The following is a 23064-nucleotide window of genomic DNA, read 5'->3' on the forward strand; positions in this document are numbered from 1 at the left end:
GAACTCAGAAGAACGGTTGAAGCTCTGAAGAAAAAAAAAATTTGTTTCAAAAAATGTGTTATGCCATAAAAAGTGCATGGCTTCCATCTAAAAACAAAAATATGTGCAAAAAACTAATATTCAAACATTATGAATGAGTCATATGAATAGCATTACTCCCTTTTTAACAAAATTTCCTTATGCTCTTTACCATTCTACACTTAATAGTCAACGTACATACTTTTTTTTATATAATTTTCATAATTTTTTTCATTTAAATTTCTCAAGTTTCTTTTGCTATACTTTCGCTTTTACAACTCATTTTTGGTTTGCACGCGAAATTGTCAGTGAGTTCTCGAAATTGAAATAATTTTTTGTCAATTAATTAGTAATTAAGTTAATCATTTTAGTATAGTTTTAATCGTAATTTCTTCAAGATTTCTATTAATTAGTACAGCAAACATGCATTGAATTCATTATTTAGTAAATATTACTGATTAGTTAATCAATTTAATGCATAACAGTCTTTTTCGTTCACAAATAACTTAAAAGACAAAAAGTGAATCTGTTGCTTAGCCCAACGCGACTGGTCACAGTTCAACCTTACAAATTAGCTGGCGGTTGTCGTCGAACATATTTGTTTCTATGATATATAACTGTACGTAACTGCTTTTCCTTTAAAAAATTTTCGTTTACTTAACTTAGCATAATTACCAATTACCATTAAACAACTAAACAACTTAAAACTAAGTATACCCTCAGGTCCTTAGGTGCCTAAAATATATGTATGTAAGCCTACATGCATGTGTATGTGTCTACTTGTGTATTTCAACAATTTTTGTTCTTTCTCTTTAATTCACTTTGTGCTTAAAAACTAAGCAATTTAACTTATCATTTAACTAATGAATGCAATAGAGATACGTTTTGTTCTGTGTTGTCTGCTGGCTAGAAAGTTTGATATTCCATTTTTGTTGTAGTTGAACTTAATTTGCGTACAGGTTTAATTGGGGGAAATTCAGCGTGCTCATACTTCATTTTCGAGTGTGCTCAGTTGCTTATCAAAATGCATAAGACATTATGCGTAACAGCTTTTTTGGCGCTATGGCAAACAAAAATTATCCTTTCACACTAGGCTTTGGATGAATCCAGCAGCATTTTAATTTAAACTAAAATTGACTTTCGTTTGCAGGTTTTTGATTTATGTTTTTTTGTTTTTGTCATTTGATGATACACTTTGCGGCGCATTGGTTCAATAGGTAAACTGGATAAAAGGTGGCGTGCAAATTAATTGGTGTAGTTGTCGAAGGAGCCGAGATACTCCAAAGCGGCGCGGTAGCAGAAGTGATATTGGTCCTGGAATGGAAAATGGGAGAGTTAGGTATATTTAGAATAAAAATTTCATAGAGAATTTCGAATATTTTTGTGCATATTTACATTTTTAGCATTATACTAAATAATCGATTTTAATGTTATATTTAAGTGTAATTTAATTCGATTTTAGAATTAGTGTTTTTTTTTTAATATACATATTACTTCGCTTTCAATTTTAATTTTAATTTTGAGTGACAGTTTTTTAGTTTTTTATTCAAAACTTTTTTTCTTGTGTCCTTATTTTAAATGCGAAGTTAATTGAAAGTGTTATTTTAAGTTATTAGGTGCGCAACTAAGTTCTCGCTGTTTTTTTGATCAACATACAACTTTATTCTGAAAAAATGGCTACAATTGAATCATTGAAAGTATTACCCATCGCTGGTTACTACTTTTTCCCATCTTTCTAGTAGATTATACGAGAGTTTAACCGTCGAGGTAAAACTGTTCATCTTTTGAGGATATCCACGGATCAAGCCATTTCTTGATGTCTTCATAAGAATGGAACTGCAGGTCAGCTAGACCATGTGCCATCGATCGGAACAGGTGATAATCGGACGGCGCAATATCTGGAGAATATGGCGGGTGGGGTCGGATTTCCCATTTCAGTGTTTCCAGGTAGGCTTTTATGGGTTTGGCAACGTGAGGCCGAGCGTTGTCATGCTGTAGAATCACTTTTTCATGCCTCTCCGCGGTTTGCGGCCGCTTCTCGTGCAGTGCTCGGCTCAATTGCATCAATTGAAGTCGATACCGATCCCCAGTGATGGTTTCGATTGGTTTTAACAGTTCGTAATAAATAACACCAACTTGGTCCCACCAAATATATAGCATAACCTTCGCAGCGTGAATATTCGGCCGAGGCAACGACGTACAAGCATAACCGGGCAGTCCCCATGAATGTTTTTTCTTTGGATTGCTGTCATGAATCCATTTTTCATCACTCGTCACGATGCGATGAAGAAAACCCTTCCTTTTTTGCCGCTGGAGCAGTTGTTCACAGGCGAAAAAACGACGTTCAACATCCCCTGATTTTAACTCTTAAGGAATGTAAGTTCCCTTGTTTCTGAATCATTCCCAAAGCATGCAATCGCTTGGAAATGGATTGGTGGCTTGGCGGGTAAGTCCTAATACTGACGCAAGCTCTTCTTGCGTTTGACACAGATCCTCGTTGAGCAATGCCTCCAATTCAGCGTCTTCGAAAGTTTTTGGCCTTCCTTCACGCGGACGGTCGTCAACATTAAAATCACCGCCTTTGAAGCGACGGAACCAATCTCGGCACGTTGTTTCACTTAAAGCAGCATCTCCATAAACTTTTTGTAGCTCTCGACATTTTCACAAAATCAAAAGTTTATGATACCAAACCAAAAACACTAATGTGTCGAAGCAGTTTGTTTACCATATGTCTAAGTTTGGTTTATGACGTTTAGGTTATGTTAGAATCGACTAGCACACACTGCTGGCGGCATCTATTGACAAACAGCGGGAACTTAGTTGCGCACCTAATAATAATTTTTTTTTTCATTCTATTTCATTCTGAATTAGTTCAGATTTCATGGCTTTTATTCTAGATATACCGCTTTTGTTTGATTTTAGTGTATTTTATTTCAATTTAATTCAATTCACTTTTTTTCCTACTTTTTTATTGTTATTTTCATTAAACTAAATGTAATTTTTATTTTATTTCTATTATTTTCTATTATTGTTTGTCTAAATTTGAATTGTATTTTCCCACTGTTTTATTTTATTTATTAATTTAATTTTTCTGCATTTTATTTTATCTCATTTTCTTTCTTGTTATTGTTATTTAAATTATTTTGTTTTGTTACATTTTATACCTACTATTTTTTATTGATTTTACTAATTAAATGAAATTAAATTTTACTCAATATTTTTGTATTTGATTTTACTTTATTTTACATTATTTTGTATTATTTTTTCGCTCTTTTATTTCGGCTTTTATATTTTATTTTAATTAAAATAAATAAATAAATAATTAGCGCGTACACTTCTCTTAGATGTTTAGCCGAGCTTCTCCTCCTATTTGTGGCGTGCGACTTGATGTTTTTCCACAAATGGCAAATGGTTTTTATGAGGAGCTTTTTCATGGCAGAAATATACTCGGAGGCTTGCCACTGCCTGTCGAGGGAAAAAAACGTTTTCTATCATTTTGCTGTTTCATGCGCGGATATTCGAACCTACGCACTCCCGAATGGTAGTCACGCACTAACCCATTCGGCTACGGTGAGAGCTTATTTTTAATTTATTTATTTTATTTTAATTTCTTTTTCCTGTTATTTTTTATTAAATTGAATTAAATTCAATTTATTTTTTATTTAATTTAATTTTATATTATGTTTTTTTTAATTTACTGTATTTTTTAATTTATTTCATTTTATTTTATTACAATAATATTTTTTGGTTCTGTTTCATTTTTTCTTGTCTTATTTTTATTTATTTTTTTAATTTTACTATATTTCACTTTAACTCGAGTTATCTCATTTTACTTTACTTTCTTTGTTATACTTTTACCAAATTAGATAAACTAAATTTTTAAGTTTTTTTTGTTTTTTGATTTTACGATACATTTTATTTTACTTTCTTTTGTTGTTATTTTTTATTAAAATAAAATTGTTTTTATTTAATTTAAATTTGTTTTATGTTGTCTTATTTTTTTTTTTTTATAATTTTTTTCCCTTTAATTTTTTATTTAATTTTATATCACTTCATTTTATCTCATTTCATATTATTTATTGTATTTTTTGTTATGTTTTACTTACTTTATTTAATTATAGTTTTTTACTAATTTTGATGTATTTTCTTTATACTATTTTAATTTATTTGACATTATTTTATTTTATTTGTTTTATTTTACTTAATTTGTTTCATTTTTTAATTTTACTGTATTTTATTTTATTTTACTTTATTTTTATTATTTTTTATTAAATGAAAAAATTCAATTTTTATTTTATTTGATTATATTTTCTCTTATTTTATTTTACGTCTTATTTATTTTTGTTTAATTTAATTTTTTAAACATTTGTTTATTTTGTTTTTTTATTTTTTATTTAATTTAATTTTTATTATAACTTTATTTTTTGACTTTATCTTTTTTCAATTTTACTGTATTTTATTTTATTTTAATTTAATTTATCCCATTTTAACTTACTTTAATTTCATTATTATTTTTAAATTAAATTAAATAATCATTTCAGTTTTTCTTATTTTATTTTACATTATTTTACTTTTTATTTTTATTTGTTTAATTTAATTTATTTCTTTTAATTTTACTGCAGTTTTTTCACATTATTTTATTTTACTTTATTTAGTTTCATTTACTTTATTTCATTTAATTTTTTTGCTTGTTTTTTATTTTTTTCTTTTAATTGAATTTTATTTTTAGTATTTTTTCTTAATTTTATTAGGTTATTTTAATACATTTTTTTGTTTTTATTTTATTTTGATTTAATTTAATTATTTTATTTTGGAATTATTCAACTTTTCCTTTTTTATTTTAATTTATTTTAAATAATTTTGCTTTCATCAATTTTATTGTATTTAGTTATTTGAGTTTATGTTTATGTTTTATAGTTTTGAATTTTATTTTGTTAAATTTTTTAAATTTATTTTACTTACTTTTACTGTATTTTATTTTAATTTATTTAAATTTATTTTATATCAGTTTGTTTTAATTTAGTTTCTTTAATTTAATTTTATTTTTTCTTATTCATCTATTTCGCTTTTTAGCTTTATATTATTTTGATTTAATTTAATTTATCACATTTGTTTTTGTACTATATTTTTTATCATTCATGCCCTTACCTCCGTTTGCACCATGGCTGGTCGTTGGGCGCGTAGTATGCGCACTGTTTGGAATACATCCAGTACTCCTTCATACTGCATACGTTCCAGCACAATACTCAGTGTTATAAAGACGCCAGTGCGACCCACGCCTGCACTGCAATGCACCGTAATCGGTCCATCTTGGCCGAATTGTTCTTTTGTCTTATGCACTTGGCCAATGAAATCAATAAAGCCTTCTCCAGACTTGGGTACACCTTGTTCGGGCCAGTCGATAAATTGGAATTGGCGTACGGTGCGCGAGGAGCCGTCCCGTGCATCGGTGACCTGAAGGAATGTATAAATAATGTAGACAAAGTAAATAATGACAAATAATACAAATTTTGAGATTTTTTTTGGAAAAAATTAAATGCTATCGTTCGCAGCCATTGTTCGCGCTCAGTTTTCACTAAGACTAAGAATCGCTTGTTTTTTAAGTTTATCAAAAATACTCGTATACATAAATTTCTATTTTTGCATGGAGGTTCCAGCTTTCAAATAAGATTTTCAGTTAAATAGTTTCGAATCGATCTTAAAATATTACTTCTATTCATCAACTCACCTTGAACTCGCGCAGTTTATATTGTGGCATATTGTATTCAGCGATCGGGTCCACCACGTAATACTGATAGCGTACAGAGCGCTCGTGTGGCCAGTACTGGTAACATTTTTCCTATAGAAACAAAATTTAATTACATTTCGAAGAAGATTTGTGAAAGTGCAATAAATAATTTTCAAATCTCTACTTTTCCTCATTTTCTTTTCCTACTCTATTTTTCCTCATTTTCTTTTCTTCACTTCATTTCATTCAACTTACTCTGCCCATCTCTTTGAGCTTAGTCAGCATTACTACAATTGTTGAATTGTGTTCCCACAGCATACGCCAGAAATCCTCAGCCGTATCCTGCACTGGGCCCTGAGCAGCAATATAAGCTGACCGATAGCGATAGCCATCAATGAAGCTGGCATTGATATAATCACTACCCTCGATGCCGTGTATGGGTGTTAAATAGACGCGACTCGATTCGTATGGTAGTATGTGTACCAAACGATTCTTGTTCTTGTTGCAGGGCAAATTGGCGGTGACGAATTTCGACGAGTCCACCTTGACATTCGAAAGCTTTTTGAATTCCATTTCCATGCCTGTGATATTCTCGCCCGGTTCGGTTACCAACAATTTCTGTAGGTGGGTGTGTAAGTTGCGTGCTGGCACTTCCGTTTGTCCGCAAATAATTGCCTCCAAGATGGCATCGTGTATAAAAATGTACTGGTCCTCGGTCTGCACCATGTAGTTGCGTTGAGCACGCAAACAAGTTACATGCCCGTATATGTCAATAATTTTCTCATGCTTCATGCGCTCCAACATCGAATCAATAACAATGTAGCAACCCGTGCGCCCAACACCAGCCGAGCAGTGCACTATGACTGGACCGGAGTCTGGTGGGGTGAGTGCTCGACAGCGACGCAAAAATTGTAGGAATGGTGCTGGATGTTCGGGTACGCCATGATCTGGCCAGGCGGTGAATTGTAGTTGTTTGATCTCGCGGCGTTCATTGAAACCTTGTCGGCAAATCTGGAAGGTGCGTATGCTATAGGTCGCCAGCTCTTGCGTCTCTGTGATGGTGACAAACATTTGGCCGTAGGTCTCAGTGCCGCGCACCGGCCAGTACTGATCGCATTTGATGCGTGTGCGCTCCTCCAGGCGTGTCATCATGACGATAGTGGTCGTTTTTAGTTCCCAACACATGCGCCAAAAATCACTAAAGGTTTCTTGTAGCGGTCCCTGAGTTGCCACATATGCATTGTGTTTCCGATAGCCATCGCAGTAGTTGGCATTGATGTAGTCCGAACCGATGATGCCGTCTATCAATGGCAATTGTACGCGCGAGTGATCGTAGGCAGTTACATTTGCGTATCGATTCTTTGATTTGTTATAGTCATAATTGGAGTTGTCCCATGTAAATTGTTGTCCCGGTTCAATGCTCTCATACTCTTGCGAAAATTTCTGATTGTCATTCGCTTTGAGGCGCTCGATATGATTGGCAAATTCGGAAATGGGAATGGGCGGATGGGATATCATGCCGGGTGTTTGGAAGTTCAAGCGACGCATATCGACGGGATCGCTAGGCGTGGGGCCGGCTCCAAGGTCGGCTGCCATCAGTGGACGTGTGACGGCAGCTTGATCAGGCGTTTTGCATGGTTGACGACGACGTCGCACAATGCACCAGGTGATGAATATGGTGAAAATGAGTGCGGCAACAACTGGCAGAGCCACCCACCACATGCCTTGTTCGTCCTTGTTGCGGTTGACAGAAACCTCTGGTTCGGAGGGCCAATTCGGGTCGGGTCGATGTGGCCGCTCGCCCGGTGGCGCTTCACGCATATCCAAAGACAGGAACTCAGAAAAGGGACTGGACGTGTAAAGATGCTTTTGTGGTGTATCGACAACGGCGCGCACAAAAATGCGATAACGCTTATCACGCTCAAGCTTGCGATTGGTGAAATTATGATAATCGTCGCCAGAGCCGAGGTGGAAAGTGAAGGGAATGGAACGTTGTGGAAACTTGGCGGCGATATAGGGCGAGTTCGGTCGTTCAGGCTTATTGCGTCCCGGCAGCAAGTCTTCAGTTAGAAACTGATCGGGATTTTTGTGCAAGTTTGACTTATCCTCGGGCACCACAACAAGGTAGTAATGGGAAATTGGACCATATTCTTCGGAGGCTTGCGGGAGAATGACCAGTATTTCTTCACCATTCACTACACCGTAGAAGTCGGGCTTCACCATTGGCTGAGGCGCCGCCATTTGTGTGGTAACAGTGATTTTGGTAGGCGGGCGATAAGAGTAGTCGGATGGTATGGCGCTCACATTCACATTATAGGTGGTGAAGGGACTCAGCTCATTGATTGTATGCGATTTCACATAATGCTTCAGTATAATATCGCGTTTCTGTACGATTTGTGTTTGCGTAAAGCCTTGTGAGTCCACGAACACTTTCATCGCATCGAACGAGATTTTGTAATTGATCGGATTGAGACGTATGGGAGGTGACCAACTGAGTGTCATCGAATGTGTGCTAACATCGTGAGCGCGCAAATTTAACGGCACATCCTCGGGCTTTATCTTCACTGTAACTTTCTCACTCAGGCGTCCAAGTCCATTTTTGAAACGCGCCGCTATCGCCACTGCATATTGCGCAAACTTTTCGAGATTAACCAGATCCGCGGACTCCGTAAGACCAACAGTTTTCGTTTGCCATTCATCCAAATCTTCCACCGCCGTCATTGTATAGAAAATCTTGTAACCAAGCAACTTTCCACGTGATGGCACCGGTTCCCACCATATTTCTGCCGTTTGCTCTGAGGTGGCGACCGCTTGCACTGACATTGGTGCACGTCCCATATCACGTTCGGTTTCGACAAATATCTTTTCACTGAATGGTCCGGCACCTTGTTTAGTGTAAGCGCGCACGCGGAAGATATACTCAGTGTTCTCCTCCAGATTTGTGAACACCGCCTTGCGTACCGTCATATTTCGTTCTGAACCCAAACCATGATCGATTTTTTTGTGGAATTGTACATCGTAACGTGTAATAATGCCATTGCGGTGCTCACGCGTGGGTGGATCCCACGTGACACACACCACATCCGGCGTCTGGAAGCGCACTGTTATATTTGCGGGTGGTCCGCCAGGTGTGCCCTCGGGGGTTTGGAAGATTTTCACTGTCTCTTGACCGATGCCAATGTGATTGCTACCTGCAACACGGAATTCATATTCCACACCACGCTCCAAGTCATTGAAACGTCGTTTGGTAATCTGCGGACCGGGTAGTATTTCCTCTTTCAATGGTTGATCTTTAACGCCCCATCGCAATCGATAGCCCCGCAATTCGCCATATGTTTGCGCCGGACGTTCCCATTCGAGTTCGATGGAAACAATGGGATCACGTTCCATTATTTTTAGGCTTACTGTGGGTCGTATCGGTACACCACCTGGAGTTTTCACATTTACCGCCACGCTGCGATCACCATCACCTTTACGCGTCAGCGCAGCAACTTGAATGGAGTATTTTGTGTCGGGTTGCAGGCCGGTCACATTGTACTCTAATGTGTCGACAACGTCGAATTTGAGTGGTTCGTTTAGGAAGCCCTTGCCCTAGAGGGAAGAAAATGAATAGTTAGAATTTGTTTTCATCGAAATAATTGGTATGTTTGCAGGAAAATTTAATTTTATTACATAAGGAATTTTTTCTATTTGCTGGGAGCACTCGTGTAAAAGACTCTAAGAAGAAAATTCTTGCAAAATTGTTCGATGTGACTTAATTAGTAAATAATTCTGGCGAGATTTAACTTGGTTTTGAGTGCAAAGACATAGCTCCATAAAGTTGAAAATGTACCGAAAATTATCTTCAAAGTATAGGCTACAGTAACGCCTACAGTGTTCCTCTATAATTAGCCGTATGGATTATTCCATACCTTCAAATAAAAAACTCCTTTAAAAAAAAAAAGCTCATTTATTCCTTACTAAAAGCTATTTCAAGCTTGAAACGTTAGACGGTCTACCCTGCAAGTGACTTGATTTGGTTCTTCAATTTATGTCGAATAAAGTCGTGTTGTTGTTGTTGTTGTAGCAGCATAAACATTCACCATACTTACATACGGGGAATGCTGCTGGAGTGACAGTCCTTGGCCGGATATAAATCTGGGTCGTTTCGGTAACGTAGAACCGACTGTCGTGGAAACGAATAAAGTCGTAGTAGGACGACGCTGTTTTAAGGGGTTATATGCAGTTGGAATTCTCAAAAAATTGATTCTTTTTTGTTTTATTTTCATAATGTACATATAATATATATATTTAAGAATACACACAAAAAATTTAATATTGCTCCGGTGAATATTTTCGAAGTTACACGCAAATTTGAAAAGGCGTTTCAGAGTGCTTGAAGTGCTTTTCAAACTTTAAACGCGTTTTTCTCAAAATGGTGTTTTTAAAGTTGATGACCAATATTATTTGAAAACGGCTAAACCGATTAGTCTCAAATTTTAATCTTCTTAAATATATTTTTTAGTAATTAATCGAAGAATTTTACTCACCGACAAATATTTTTTCTTTGATATAAAAATTTAAGGCCGAAATTTTGGTCAAAAATTGATTTTTTTGTTGGGAAACCGCCATTTTGTCAAAAAAAATGTATTTTACTTGCACCTTCGATTAACTACTAGATTTAACATTACCTATGAAATGAAACATTTTTTCAATTTCAAACGTTCATTAACAAAAAATGGTTACGAATTTAATCTTCAAAATAATAGCCATCACTAGCGACACATTTTTCCCATCTCTCAGGCAATTTGTGGTTGCCGCGCCAAAAAAATTGGCCGTCTTTGGTCGCAAACCAATCATCGAGCTATTATTTGGCTTCTTTGTGAGAATTGAAGCGCTGCTCGGAAAGTGCGTGGCCCATCGATGCAAACAAATGATAATCGGAAGGCGCCAAGTCTGGTGAGTAAGCCGCATGCACCAGCGGTTCCCAATCGTACGTCTCCACCAATTACCGGGTCGCTCTTGTTCGATGTGGCGGTGCATTGTCACATTGTCAGTTTATGCGGCACCCATCTTCCGACCTTTAAACGCATGCCCATGTCTTTCATACGTTTGGAACTGGTTTTTTGGGTCACTCCCAACTGCTCTGCCATCATTTCTTGCGTTTGACCATCATCTTCATCCAACAATACTTGCAATTCGGCGTCCGTCTACGGTCCTCATTCTCCACGCTAAAATCACTACTTCAGAATTTTTCAAACCACCTGAAGCACTGTGCTCTACTTAGAGCATGTCCACCATAAGCTTCTTTCTATAAGCATTTGATGAGCTTGAGAAGCGTTTTTCTTCAATTGATAACAAAAAATCAACGATGTCCGCAAATCGTAGTTTGAAGGCACGAAATTCGACATTTTTAAGAGCGACAAAAATGCATTGTTGTATGAAACGTAACAAACAATGAACTGAATATTGTTGACAAATGACAGGCGAAAAAAACCAGACATTTGGGAAGGTTTAAAAATACTCCTAGCGACATCTATGGACTAATAGCTGAACGTCTCATTTCATAGGTATAGGTATACCTGGTACTTTAACGAAATCTGTTTGGTTGTTTTTATTTCAGCGGATCCAGTTCAGAGATATTGTGGTCATCGCAAAATGTGATTTTTGAGAGGAGCTCCCGGAGATCAGCTGTAGCTCCTTTCCAAATAAATATTTTTACTAATACTAAGTCTTAAAATACAGTTAAAAGATAACATAATATGTGTACAAATATTTAGATCAATAGATTTCAAAGTTTTCTCAGAAAAAATTCTGGAAAATTCGCCTTCTAACTGCATATAACCCCTTAAATCAGAGCTTGAAAGCCTAGTTTTCACTTTTCACTCACCTCATCACGCATTTCTTGTACGTGTATGTGATAGCCACGTATAATCCCATTGCGATCTTTCTCCAATGGTGGTTTCCAGGTAACATGAATTGAAGTTGAATTTAACGGAGTTGCCTTCACATCTTGAGGATCTCCAGGCACTAAACGTGGTACAGTGGAAGAATTCGTTTGTTAGTAAAGTGGAATAAAATGTGTTTAAAGAAAGTTAAGTGGTATAGCTAGCGACTTAATGGTTAATTAGTGGATTTATTTATTTAGCAGTTGGATAAATTTTATATGTGACATACATAAATATATACTTGTATTAGCTTAAATGATGTATATAACTATTATTTATATATAACTATTATTATTTATACATAACTTTTAATGTTTTGCATACACATAACTACTTTACTTAAAGAGCTTAAGCACTAGCGAATACGTTAAGGCTGCTAAATGCTCGGAAGCGCTTCATATATACGAGTAGATGTAAGTAGTGGTAAAAGATATGTTCTTAATACAGTGGATACCTAGAGTTGATACTTAAGAATATTTGAGATATATTATTTAATATATTCATATTGAAATTGTAGAATATATGTAGTTTGGATTGAAATAACCTGCAGTGAATTATTATAATTTTTTTTTTTGGTTTATTGGTTTATTTTTTTTTTTAATGTTAATTGAATGTTAAAACATGTAGAGGTGGAAGTATAATTTTTAACCTTTTTTACTTTTTTAGCTTTTTTTTAAACTCTTTTGGTGTAAGGAAATACCATCATATCACAGAATTTTTTTTCGCTAAAACGCTAATGCATTTAATAAAAAAAGCCTAGTCGAGTTTTAGATGTTAAATTCATAGAAATTATAAACAAATTGCAATGGCAGTGAAAACATTTCATTGTCAAGGTGAAACAAATTAAAAGTTTACATTTAAAATAATGCATTTTTTCACAGGAAAAGGTGCTGGGATTCACATTTAAATGGCTGATTTTTTTTTCATCCAATACGTTTGGGTTTTTCTATTTTCATTAACAAAAACTTTTAATTTGAAGTGGATTTAAAAAATTTGTGCTTTCAAAAATTGTTGTGCACCGTGAGCTTTAAGAAAGAAAAAAATCATCAAAATATAACATAGCATTAGCCAAAAAATGTTTAAAAAAAGTGCATTCATTTTATTTATATTTATATTTTTATCAATTTTTCTTATTTTTTCTTACAAATAATTATTGTTAATAGCATACACCGTAAAACAAAAAATGAAATAAAAAAAATCTTCAGTGCCTTCAAAAATTGTGCTTTTTATATGTGCAAAAAAGACATTTAGCATACCGAAGTTTGATTAAGAAAAAATATTTACAGAAAATATGTGCTAACGACACATTTGAATAGTTAAGAAAGATTACTTACTATAAACCAAAAACTTTTATTTATTATTAAAAATGTGCAAACACATACAAAAATCATGTAAACCAAAAACAAAAAAAACTTTCACAAAAATGCAGTGAAAGTGGTTGGCTGGTAAATGCACTAAAATATGAGTATAAAATTTTCTTATTAACATTAAGAAAAAATTTGCTAATGCAACAAAAAGTTTTTGCTTGACAAAAATAGTGCATTAAAATTTTTTTTCCTTTCAAAAATAGTGCAAGTCAATTAAGTTTCCCTTCCGCTTGCGTTTTTTTATTTTTTGTTTTTTTTTTTTGGCCGTGGGGCTTCATAAAACCTTACGGTTTGTGGAAATAGAGAAGAAAAAACACTTAATCAAAATACAAAAAGAGAGAGTAGTTTGTTTTTATTAATATTCATATGTATGTTTGCATATGCATGTACGTATAATGGCTAGGTATACATTCATTTATGTTATGTTGTATTTGTAAAGTTTTTAATTTTCGATTAATATTTACAAAAAATTTATAAAATTTATCTATAAATATAGTACAAAAACATTCTTAAACATACCTAAGCACTTACAAGTACGGTAATCAAAAATCAAATACAGTTACTTGCAAGTTTATTTGGTTTATTTGTTCTTGATTCTGCAAAAGTATTTTTGTACAGTGTTGTTGATGTGAGTATTTGGAGTAGGTGAGCGAGCGTGAGCGCAAGTGTTTGAGTACGCGCTCATCTCAAATAAGAATGTGGAATGAATTGAACAGTTGTAGGTGGCAATAAGAGTGATTGTTCTCTATTTAAAAATTGTGCTTATTAAAAATTAACGAATCATTCCTTAAAAATGTGGTATTTTATCACTAAAAAATATATGTATATCACTAGTATTTATGAAAAACTGTTGAAAAATTGTAAATACTCACTTTTTTTGACTACATTTTTTTTTGTTTGAGTAAATTTTTTATTTGCGAAATTTGTATTAAATATTTTATAACACCATCCATTGAAAAGTGCGTTGCGTTCAAAAATTACAAAAATTGTGCATTTTTTTGTGAGTTCAAAAAGTATTTTCACACACACACACACACACACAGTACATAATACACAGAGTGTTTGATATATCATACAAAAACCAAAAAACGTTTGGGCATTTGCAAATTTGTGCATTTGTGCGATTTATTCGAAAAAACGAACCCAAAACAAAAAGTGCGTTTATTTTTTATTATTTTTTGTTTTTTTTGGTTTAAATTTTTAATCACAAGTCAAAGACGTAGTTGGTGCAATGAATTAACGTTGTTGTATTACAAGCGAGTGGCCAAAAAATATGAAAGAAAGAGAGAAAAGAAGAGAGATTTTGTTTTGGTTAATACTACTTTTTCAGTTTTTTGCAAAAATTCACTGAATTCGTAGTTGGTGAAACAAAAGTTTTAAAAAATCAAAAGAAAAATTCAAAATTTCCGTCTAAGTTATTTCTTTTTGTTTGATGGCGCGATTTGAAGTGGATTTGGCGACGTCAATGCGTTAATATTTGTTGGCACACTCGCTTCAAATTGCATACTGGCTTTCATTAATTAGCTTTTGGAGTAGAGGTGAACGAAACGAAAAAGTGATTGGGAAATTATTTACATTTAAATATGTAAAAGTAGCAAAACAAGTACTTTTTTGATGTAGAAATTGGAAAATTACAAAAAAGGGGGGAAAAAATTAAAAACAAAAAAAAAAAAGAATAAAAAGAAATTAGAAATGAAGAGATACAAAAATTAAAAAAAAAAAATTTAAGTGACTGGCACTTATTGTATGGCGATTTTTATTAGTTTTTCATAAAAATGCAATCTGCATACAGGTGAGCTTAACCCTTGCAGACCCATGTCTTATATTAGTTGTTATTTTTTCTAAATCAACTGAAGCAAAATTTATTCTTTTTAATTAGGTCTAAAAAAGGCTTATGCAGTGTTGCGGTGTAATAACCCTTTCAGAAGTCCATATACCTTATACTGTTATTTTTCCTAAATTATCTGAGGTAAAATTTCTTCTCATTCCAAAAAATGCAACGCTGCATTGAAAATTAATAGAAATGACATTTGTAATTTTAAAGAAAAAATTTCAAAACTACCAAAAAGAAAAAGTAAAAAAGGAAAAAAATGTAAGAAAAAATAAAAAAAATTAACAAGCACCTATTTTAAGGCGATCTTGTTTTGGGGTTATAAAAAATGCAACACTGCATGAAATTAACTCTTGTAGACTGTTTGTTATTTTTCCTAAACCATCTGAAGCAAATATTCTTCTTTTTAATTAGCTCCAAAAAATGCAACACTGCATACAATTTGCCCTTCCAGATCTATGTATTATACTGCTTGTTATTTTTCATAAATCATCGGAATCGAAATTTCTTTTTTATAATTAGTTCATCAGCTCTTAAAAATTAGTACCAGAATAATATTACTCCAAAACCCTTTTTCTCCTTTTTATTCAAAAATTCTTTTAAATCTCAAATTCTGCAATAATATTTTTTTTTACAATATAAAAATTTTCTTTCTAATTATTAAATTGAAAGTATGTAACAGATAAATTTTAAGGCATTTCTCATAAGCTACTTTCGCTCAGCAGAGTAGACTTCAGACTTTTAACTGATTACCTTACAGGTGACTGCAATACTTAAACAAAATTGGGATCTCTGCGAGCATCATCTGTCTTCTGCTATTATAATTTACCTGAAGATACGAGTTTTTCTGAAGATATGAGTATTTTGCACTGAACTCTGTCTTAAAGCAAGTACTACAATGAACATAAAATATGCAAGACAATCTCTAATGTATTGACCACTTAGGCTTATACGACGTTTAGCATTCGAATGGATGAACTATAAATTGTGGCTTACTTTCTGAAAATACTAAAAGTTCTGATTTTCTAAATCTTAAAATGGTTTCGAAAAAGCGAATGCCGTATAAGTTTTGCAGTTAATGCTATGATTGGAATATTTCTATAAATACCTTCTCTGTCAATTCGTTCGGCAGATTTACAAAGAGTAATTATTTGTAACGGTATGCTGAATTGCAAAAAGAGGGGGAAAATAGGGCCTTTTTATAATTATTTTTTACGAAACTTTTTAATGTTTTTTTTGTTTGTTATATTATTAATTTATAATTTTTATATTATTAATTTTTACTGGGGTGGTGACTTTTTGTGCATAGCGTAATCAAAAGTTATGATGATTTATGAAAAATACGTATTTCTAGGAACAATTTTTTTTAGCTGCATAAAATTTCGAGTTTAGCGCATTCACAAGTTTAGCTTACAGTTTTGCTAGCCAAAATGAGAAAATCAATTTGGGAACGAAGCATTTTTTTGATGTATTTTTTCAATTTTTTTTTTTTCAAAATTTCAATACCAATACAACTCTGCATTTTTACTTACCTGTCACAGTGTTGCACTTTTGTGTAATTTAAAATATTTTTTCTGTGCTCAAATTTGTGGATATTTAAGATTTACAGGTTACAGAATAACAGGTTTTTTATCTGTTTACCCAGTGGTCAATAATTTGGGTATTAATTAATAATTTTTTTTATTATAGTTTTTTACTTAAAATAATTTGAATATATGTATGTACTTAGATGTAATAATGATAATAATTATCATAATAATAATAATAATGATAATAATAACAATATATTCACATAAAATATTAATAACATTATAACTTTGCATACTCGACTATTTATATAATCTTCTAAAATATCTTAGACCTTAAAAATTTTTAAAATTTAATTTAAAATATTTTCATTGACAATACGAATACTTATGCAGTTATTTATAAAATATTTGCAAACTACTCGAACATAAAAAAAAACAATTTTTCTATATTTTTTTAAATAAAATATACTCCCACATACATTAGCAGCAATTACGACTGAGAGAATTCAGAGTATTGCTGAGAATGACAAACTGGAATATTGCGCCGATTGAGGTGGAGTAAAAGTGCACGTTAAAAAATCATTCCTTACGCAGGCACGATAAAGCAATTGAGTCGTTTTTATTTCTGCACGAACTTTTGAAACGACCCTCGTATAGTGCAAGTTTAAAATGGCTCGAAACTCGCATTATCTTTGGAGAATTTGTTTGCAAACAACCCAAAACAACCACAAAACTAATAAATAACGCCATTTATGGCTTACTTTTAGACCCTGTAAAAATAGTTCATATAATTTTGCAGTAAATAATTATCAATATTTCATAGTTCGTTCATTTCTGAAGAGAAATATCGTTTGCCATTGAAAATATAAATTTTTATGACATGAACTTGTATGAAAATATTAATTTATATGAAATTTGCAAAAAACAAAAAAAAAAGACTTATATAAAATACATGGGAAACTGCTGCTATTAAATATCAACGGAGTTCAAAATAAACATAAAATATCTGCCTTTTATTTTTCAATTCTGGAGATCGTCGTTATAAATATTCGTATTTTTATGGACCACCCTAGTATAAATGTTATTCAATTAAAGGGGAAATATGAAACGAGAATATGAGAAATATGAAACTTGAAAATATTTGAAAATATTTTGCTTAATTTCAGAATACGAAATATTAGCCTCGAAGAAACTGAAGCCTCGAGCTCTTACATCATACAGGCTCGCCTGCATTCGACAACTTGTTCCACAAAATAAAAAAAAAACTGAATGCCTAATATGGAGATCGACTCTAAATGCGTGCTGGGTTCCACTCTCAAGCAAACCAAGACATTTTCTTTGTATTAGGTTAATATTTAAAAGCTCAAATCTTTAATGCACAGTATTTATAAGCACAGCTAAAGAGAGCTCCATGCTTGATTATGTTATTCGGTCTCTTCTTTCTTTTCCCGCTCACTATCTCTATGCTCTATTAAATTGACGAAAAATTTGCATGCGAAAGCAACAACAAAGTAATCGCGTAAGATTCACCGCTAGCGAGTATGGCTATAGCTCATTAGACGCACTGCCTTACCAGCACATGTAATATAAGGCAATTCTCTTCGCGCGTTGCTGACATTTGTTCATTTCTACCAGTTGCTTTATCTATTCGCCACTTGTTAAGTCTTGACGAAAAGGAGAGACCTATTGAGTGATTTGCTGAGATCTACTGATTTCAAATACAGAGTGCCATAAATAAAAAACACAGAGTGTCTGTCGCATTAAATATTCAACAAGAAACTTAGGAATACATTTCGTAGAAAAAATTGCAAAAATGCCCTGAGCCTTAGGAAGTTGGAAAAAGAAAACATTAAAAATCAGGATTTTGAAATTTCATAACCATAAGATTGTTACATAAAATTTAGCGGATCTTTTCACTATATTCACTTTATCGTACATTTCAAATTGCATTCATTCTCATACGCGCCCCCCCTAAGGTGTGGTGACCGCGTTCCACTGAATAGCATATCAAAAGTTCTCGCATTGTATTATTATTTTCGCATGCGATATTTTTAGTATATGAAGATCAAAATATATATTTACCCTAAAATATTTCGCCTGAATGACATCCTCTTTTTTTAGTAATTGTCATTGAAGATTTTTCATGAAAGCACACAAATACTTTTGCATAGTTTTACTAATAAAAAAACACAAATATTTGTTTGTGAATGCATTTTTAATTAAAATATTTTCAAACAAAAATTCACTATTCATCTAATGCAGAACCACAAAAGCCATGAATTTGTAAGAGTTGATGAGTTCAATGACTTAACAAGTCATACATTTCATACATTCGTCACTTTTTGAATTTTTAGTCAAAAAACATACTCATACGTAAGCACATTCATACAAAAGTCATGTACATATGCATGTGTATGTGTATCTGCTTTCATGCACCCCCACAAATCATTTGCCTATTGAAAACTGTGAATGTAAAGTTGGAGAAATGATATTGTAGATGAATGAATTATGCGCAAAGCTTTTTTTAACCTCTCATTAACTTTCGACGCCAACTGACACAATAACAATGACAGGCAGCAGGTCATACAGTCAGCCAGTGTAGCCTTGCATTCAAACGCCTACCTATGCAGTTATGCATACCGACCCTGTAGGGAAAAGTTGACTATATTACGAAGGCCTTTGTTGCAATTATTTGTTAAATAATTTATTATTGTACACAATTTTATGAAATAATATAATGAAGAATAAAATATAATAAAAAATAAATAAATAATTTATTCAACTTATTGTGCCTATTCGCGGCCGCTACTCGCAGGTAGTTAGGAAGACGTTAATTCTTTTATCAAAACTAGAGTTTTTTCCAAAGTTCACAGAATTTTTTTAATTCAGTTTCGTCATTAAAATCTTTTAAGAAATGAAAAAAAATTCGCGCAAATATTGCATTTAAAATTTCTAAAATGTGTCGGGTAAGGACTTTTAATATAAAATTACGAATTTTCCATAGTTTTTTTGTGATTTTCATAGGTTTTATTTACAAAAAAGTGTTGCAGTGGCAAAAGTTCCAAATTCGTTAATTAAAAATCAGGTTTTAACTCTCAAAAGGCATAGAGCAAAAAAATAAGTTAATCAAATTATCCATGAGAAGATAGACGGAATTTTATTTTTTTAATTTTGTTGAAAATTGTATTTTAATTTAGAAATTTTTGTTTTCAAAGTAGATAGAATAAAAAAAATATTTTTTTTAAATTGTTGAATTTGTTTTTTTAATTTTTAAAAATTAAAAAAAAAAAATGTAAACAAAAAAAATTCAAATAAAAAAAAAGTTTTTTAATTTCAAACAAGAGTCAAAAAAATGTAAAATATTTTTTTTTGAAAATTTGTTGAATTTGTTTGTTTAATTTTTAAAAATTTTAAATAAAAATTGTAAACAAAAAAAAAAAATTTAAATAAAAAAAAAATTTTTTGATTTCAAAAAAGAGTCAAAAAAATTTAAATAAGAAACGATTTGGAAATTAAGGCCACAGTAGCACAGTAGCCATAGCTATAAGCGTTTTGTACTTTATAGTTAACTATATTATAATACAATTGTCAATAAAAAACAAAAACTAATCAAAAAAACAAAAATTTAATTTTATATATTTTTTTTTAATTTTAATTTTTATTATTTTTTAATTTCGAAATTGTTTTTTATTTAAGTTTTTTTAACAGTTTTTAAATTTTGGTGGTTTTTTTTTAAATACATTTTAGAAAATTAAAAAAATTTTTTTTTTTTAATTTTTGTTTTTACAATTTAGTTATTTTTTTTAAGTCACAAAGCCAAAATAATTTTAAAATTAAGTTTTGCATTAAAAATTCTGCTTCTAGGTTTGATTCAAAAGGCTTGGGCTATGAAAAATCTAGAAAATCTATTACGTGATAAAATTAAAAAAAAAAAATGTAAACAATTTTTTTTCAATCTATCTACTTAAAACAAAAAAGGTATAAGAACAATTGAATGTCAAAAAGCTTTTGGTTCCTAAATTGGTTGAAATATGTAAAATTTTTAGTTTTATGTCAAAGTGATCCAATCTTGAAGATATTTTTAGAATTTAGAATTTGTTTTTGTGTTTAAAAGTGTATAGTATAGTCCAAATTTTGGATGTATTGACCAAATTTATTTAACCTTTTTTAATTTTTTTTTAAGTAGATAGAATGAAAAAATTTTTTTTGGACAAAATTTTTTGAAAAATATTTTTGAAAATTTTTTTTTTTTTAATTTTTTTGAACATTGTTTTTGAAATCTTTTTTTTGAAGTTTTTTGTTTCAAAATTTTGTTTTTAATTTTTTTTAATATATTACAATAATTTTAAAATTAAGTTTTGCATTCAAAATTTGTTTTATAAGTTTGATTAAAAAAATGTGGGCTATGAAAAAGCTAGTAGAAAATCTATTACATGACAAAATATTCATCTGCTATCGTCTTATTTTTCCTAAATTTGTTGAAATTTGTTGGTAAATTTTTTAGTTTTTATGTCAAAGTGATCCAATGTTTTGAATTTTTGATTTGATATTTTTTTGAGTTTATTTTTTTAAGTAAATAGATAAATGAACATTTTTATTTAATTTTTTGGAAAATTTGTCTTCAAAGTCACAGACCAAAATAATTTTTAAGTTAATTAAATTAATGTTTAAAGCGACGAAATTTTAATAATTTTTTGAAGTAGATAGACTGAAAAACGTTTCAAAAGATACCCAACATTGACGAAATTTTCTTGAATCTTCTTTATGTTTTTTAAGTAGATAGACTGGAACATTTTTTTTGAGCAATTTGTGAGATTAAAAAACTTAAGTCACAAAACCAGGAAAATTTTTAAATTAAGTGTGCATTCAAAATTCTGCTAGGCTTGATTCACAAAGTGCGTGTTGTGAAAAATGTATATTAAAAAACAGTTCTTTAAAATTGAGGAAGCAAATTTGTTTAAAAAAAAGTAAAAATAAAATAAAAAAGATTTAAATGTGTGTTAGAAATTTGTTTTTGCATCATATATTATACAAAAGTCAAATGATTTCGATTTCAAAAATTATGATGTAAAGTTTTTTCTAACTAACCTCTCAGTGGCCCCAAGGGAAACTTTCAAATACCGTTATCTGGAAAACTGGAGCTAATCTGAGTGGAGTGGCGATTGAATTTAAAAGGCACCAATTTAAAAAAAAGATGCCTATCAAAACCCTTGAATTTTAACTTGCGGCAACTACCTGCGAGAGTTGCGATCGGTTGAGCCGCAGTTCAATAATTACATAAGCTTTTAGCATGTCCGTGGCTCGTGTCAAATCGCGCACGAGCAATGAAGGACGTCGGTGCTGATGGGTGAATAAAAATTTAGTCATCACCATATCAAATCCACCATTTAGCACTAAGAATAATAATAGACTAGGGTATGTGCCAAAGATCAAAAAGGACCGGGAAGGTGATGTTGACTGTTTTATTCGATTGCCAAGGCGTAGTGCACCATGAGTACCTTCCATCGGGCCAGACAGACAATAAAGAATATTATTTATCCGTTCTACAGCTTTTGAGAGATGCTGTACGTCGCAAACGGCTGGAAATGTGGGTAAACAATTCTTGGGTTTTGCATGATGAAAACGCGCCATCGCACCGAGCCCAAATTGTGCTGGATTATTTGACCAAACACCAAGTAAAAACCATCATGCAAGTACCGTATTCACCTGATATGACCCCGGGCGACTTCTTTTTGTTTCCCAAGTTGAAGTTACCACTTCGTGGAAGGAGATTTCAGTTGTTAGAGGAGAACAAAGAGAATGCGACGAAGGAGCTGAAGGCCATCCTTTGTCGGCCTACCAGGGGTGCATGGACAGAAATAACAGAAGTGCACTTGAATGTTTGTGATGGGCAGTTTGGGCTACGGCAACTAGTCACAGTGACAGTTTCGAATTTTCGAGAAGAACACAAATTCGGCACCAGCAGTTTTCTCTACAGGGTATTTTTACTTGTACTATATTCACACAAAACAAATATATACATGTGTATGTGTGTATGTATGCCTGTATGTATGTATGTATGTTTGCATGCATGTTATACCTGACTTTTGACATTTGACTGTCAGATGTGCCCCAATGTTGCGCAATTGACATGCCATTTGAATACTCTGAGCGTCTTTACACACACTTAAACAATTACAGAGTCATACGACATAATTATACCGTTATTTTGTCATAAGCATCAGTTGAATTGCAAGCACTCGGCTACATTGCGCGTATTGAAATACAAATAGTGAATGTCAACTGTTGAGTTGTTTTGAATGAGGGGAAATATGCACAAGTACGTACATAAGTACGTATGTATGTATGGGTTTTTTGTTCAAGCCGTTGAAGGTGAGCAATGCGCTGAGGTGATGGCCAAGTGTGCATTTGAAAGCATAATGCACATACATAGTATGTATGTATATGTATATGTTAAAGTATTTGTAACTCGTACGGATATAATTTGGGTTTCCTCGTTTCATTATTTATTTTATATGTTGGTACGCTGTAACTGTACTTGATGAAAGGTGTATTCAGGACTAGAACTTATTGAACAAGTTTGGCAATTTATTGGTTTTTTATTTAATTTTAATAATTTTTGTATGAAAATGTAGCTCATTCCATGTCTTTAACCCACCTGGGT

The 23064-nt window shown here is 32.2% G+C and overlaps 1 protein-coding gene and 1 long non-coding RNA gene across 4 annotated transcripts in view; one reads left to right on the plus strand and one right to left on the minus strand.

Annotated features, from left to right (window-relative positions):
* Nucleotides 1-1242: 1242 nt before the first annotated feature.
* The window catches only part of LOC128865100 (tyrosine-protein phosphatase Lar), a 271747-nt gene continuing 249925 nt past the window's right edge, over nt 1243-23064 (minus strand). For all 3 annotated transcript variants that reach the window (XM_054105073.1, XM_054105071.1, XM_054105072.1), the window contains 5 exons: nt 11616-11755; nt 6002-9337; nt 5747-5857; nt 5167-5472; nt 1243-1332 (listed from right to left, as the gene is read on the minus strand). In XM_054105073.1, the coding sequence (XP_053961048.1) occupies nt 1264-1332; nt 5167-5472; nt 5747-5857; nt 6002-9337; nt 11616-11755 (3962 nt within the window). In that variant the 3' untranslated portion in view covers nt 1243-1263. The remainder of the gene's footprint in view (nt 1333-5166; nt 5473-5746; nt 5858-6001; nt 9338-11615; nt 11756-23064) is intronic.
* On the plus strand, nt 1252-5282 carry LOC128865101 (uncharacterized). Its single transcript, XR_008454742.1, has 3 exons — nt 1252-1357; nt 3363-3588; nt 5203-5282. It is a non-coding gene; the product is annotated as an uncharacterized LOC128865101 (long non-coding RNA).

The sequence above is a fragment of the Anastrepha ludens genome, chromosome 5 (assembly GCF_028408465.1).
Source record: "Anastrepha ludens isolate Willacy chromosome 5, idAnaLude1.1, whole genome shotgun sequence".
Lineage (NCBI taxonomy): Eukaryota > Metazoa > Arthropoda > Insecta > Diptera > Tephritidae > Anastrepha > Anastrepha ludens.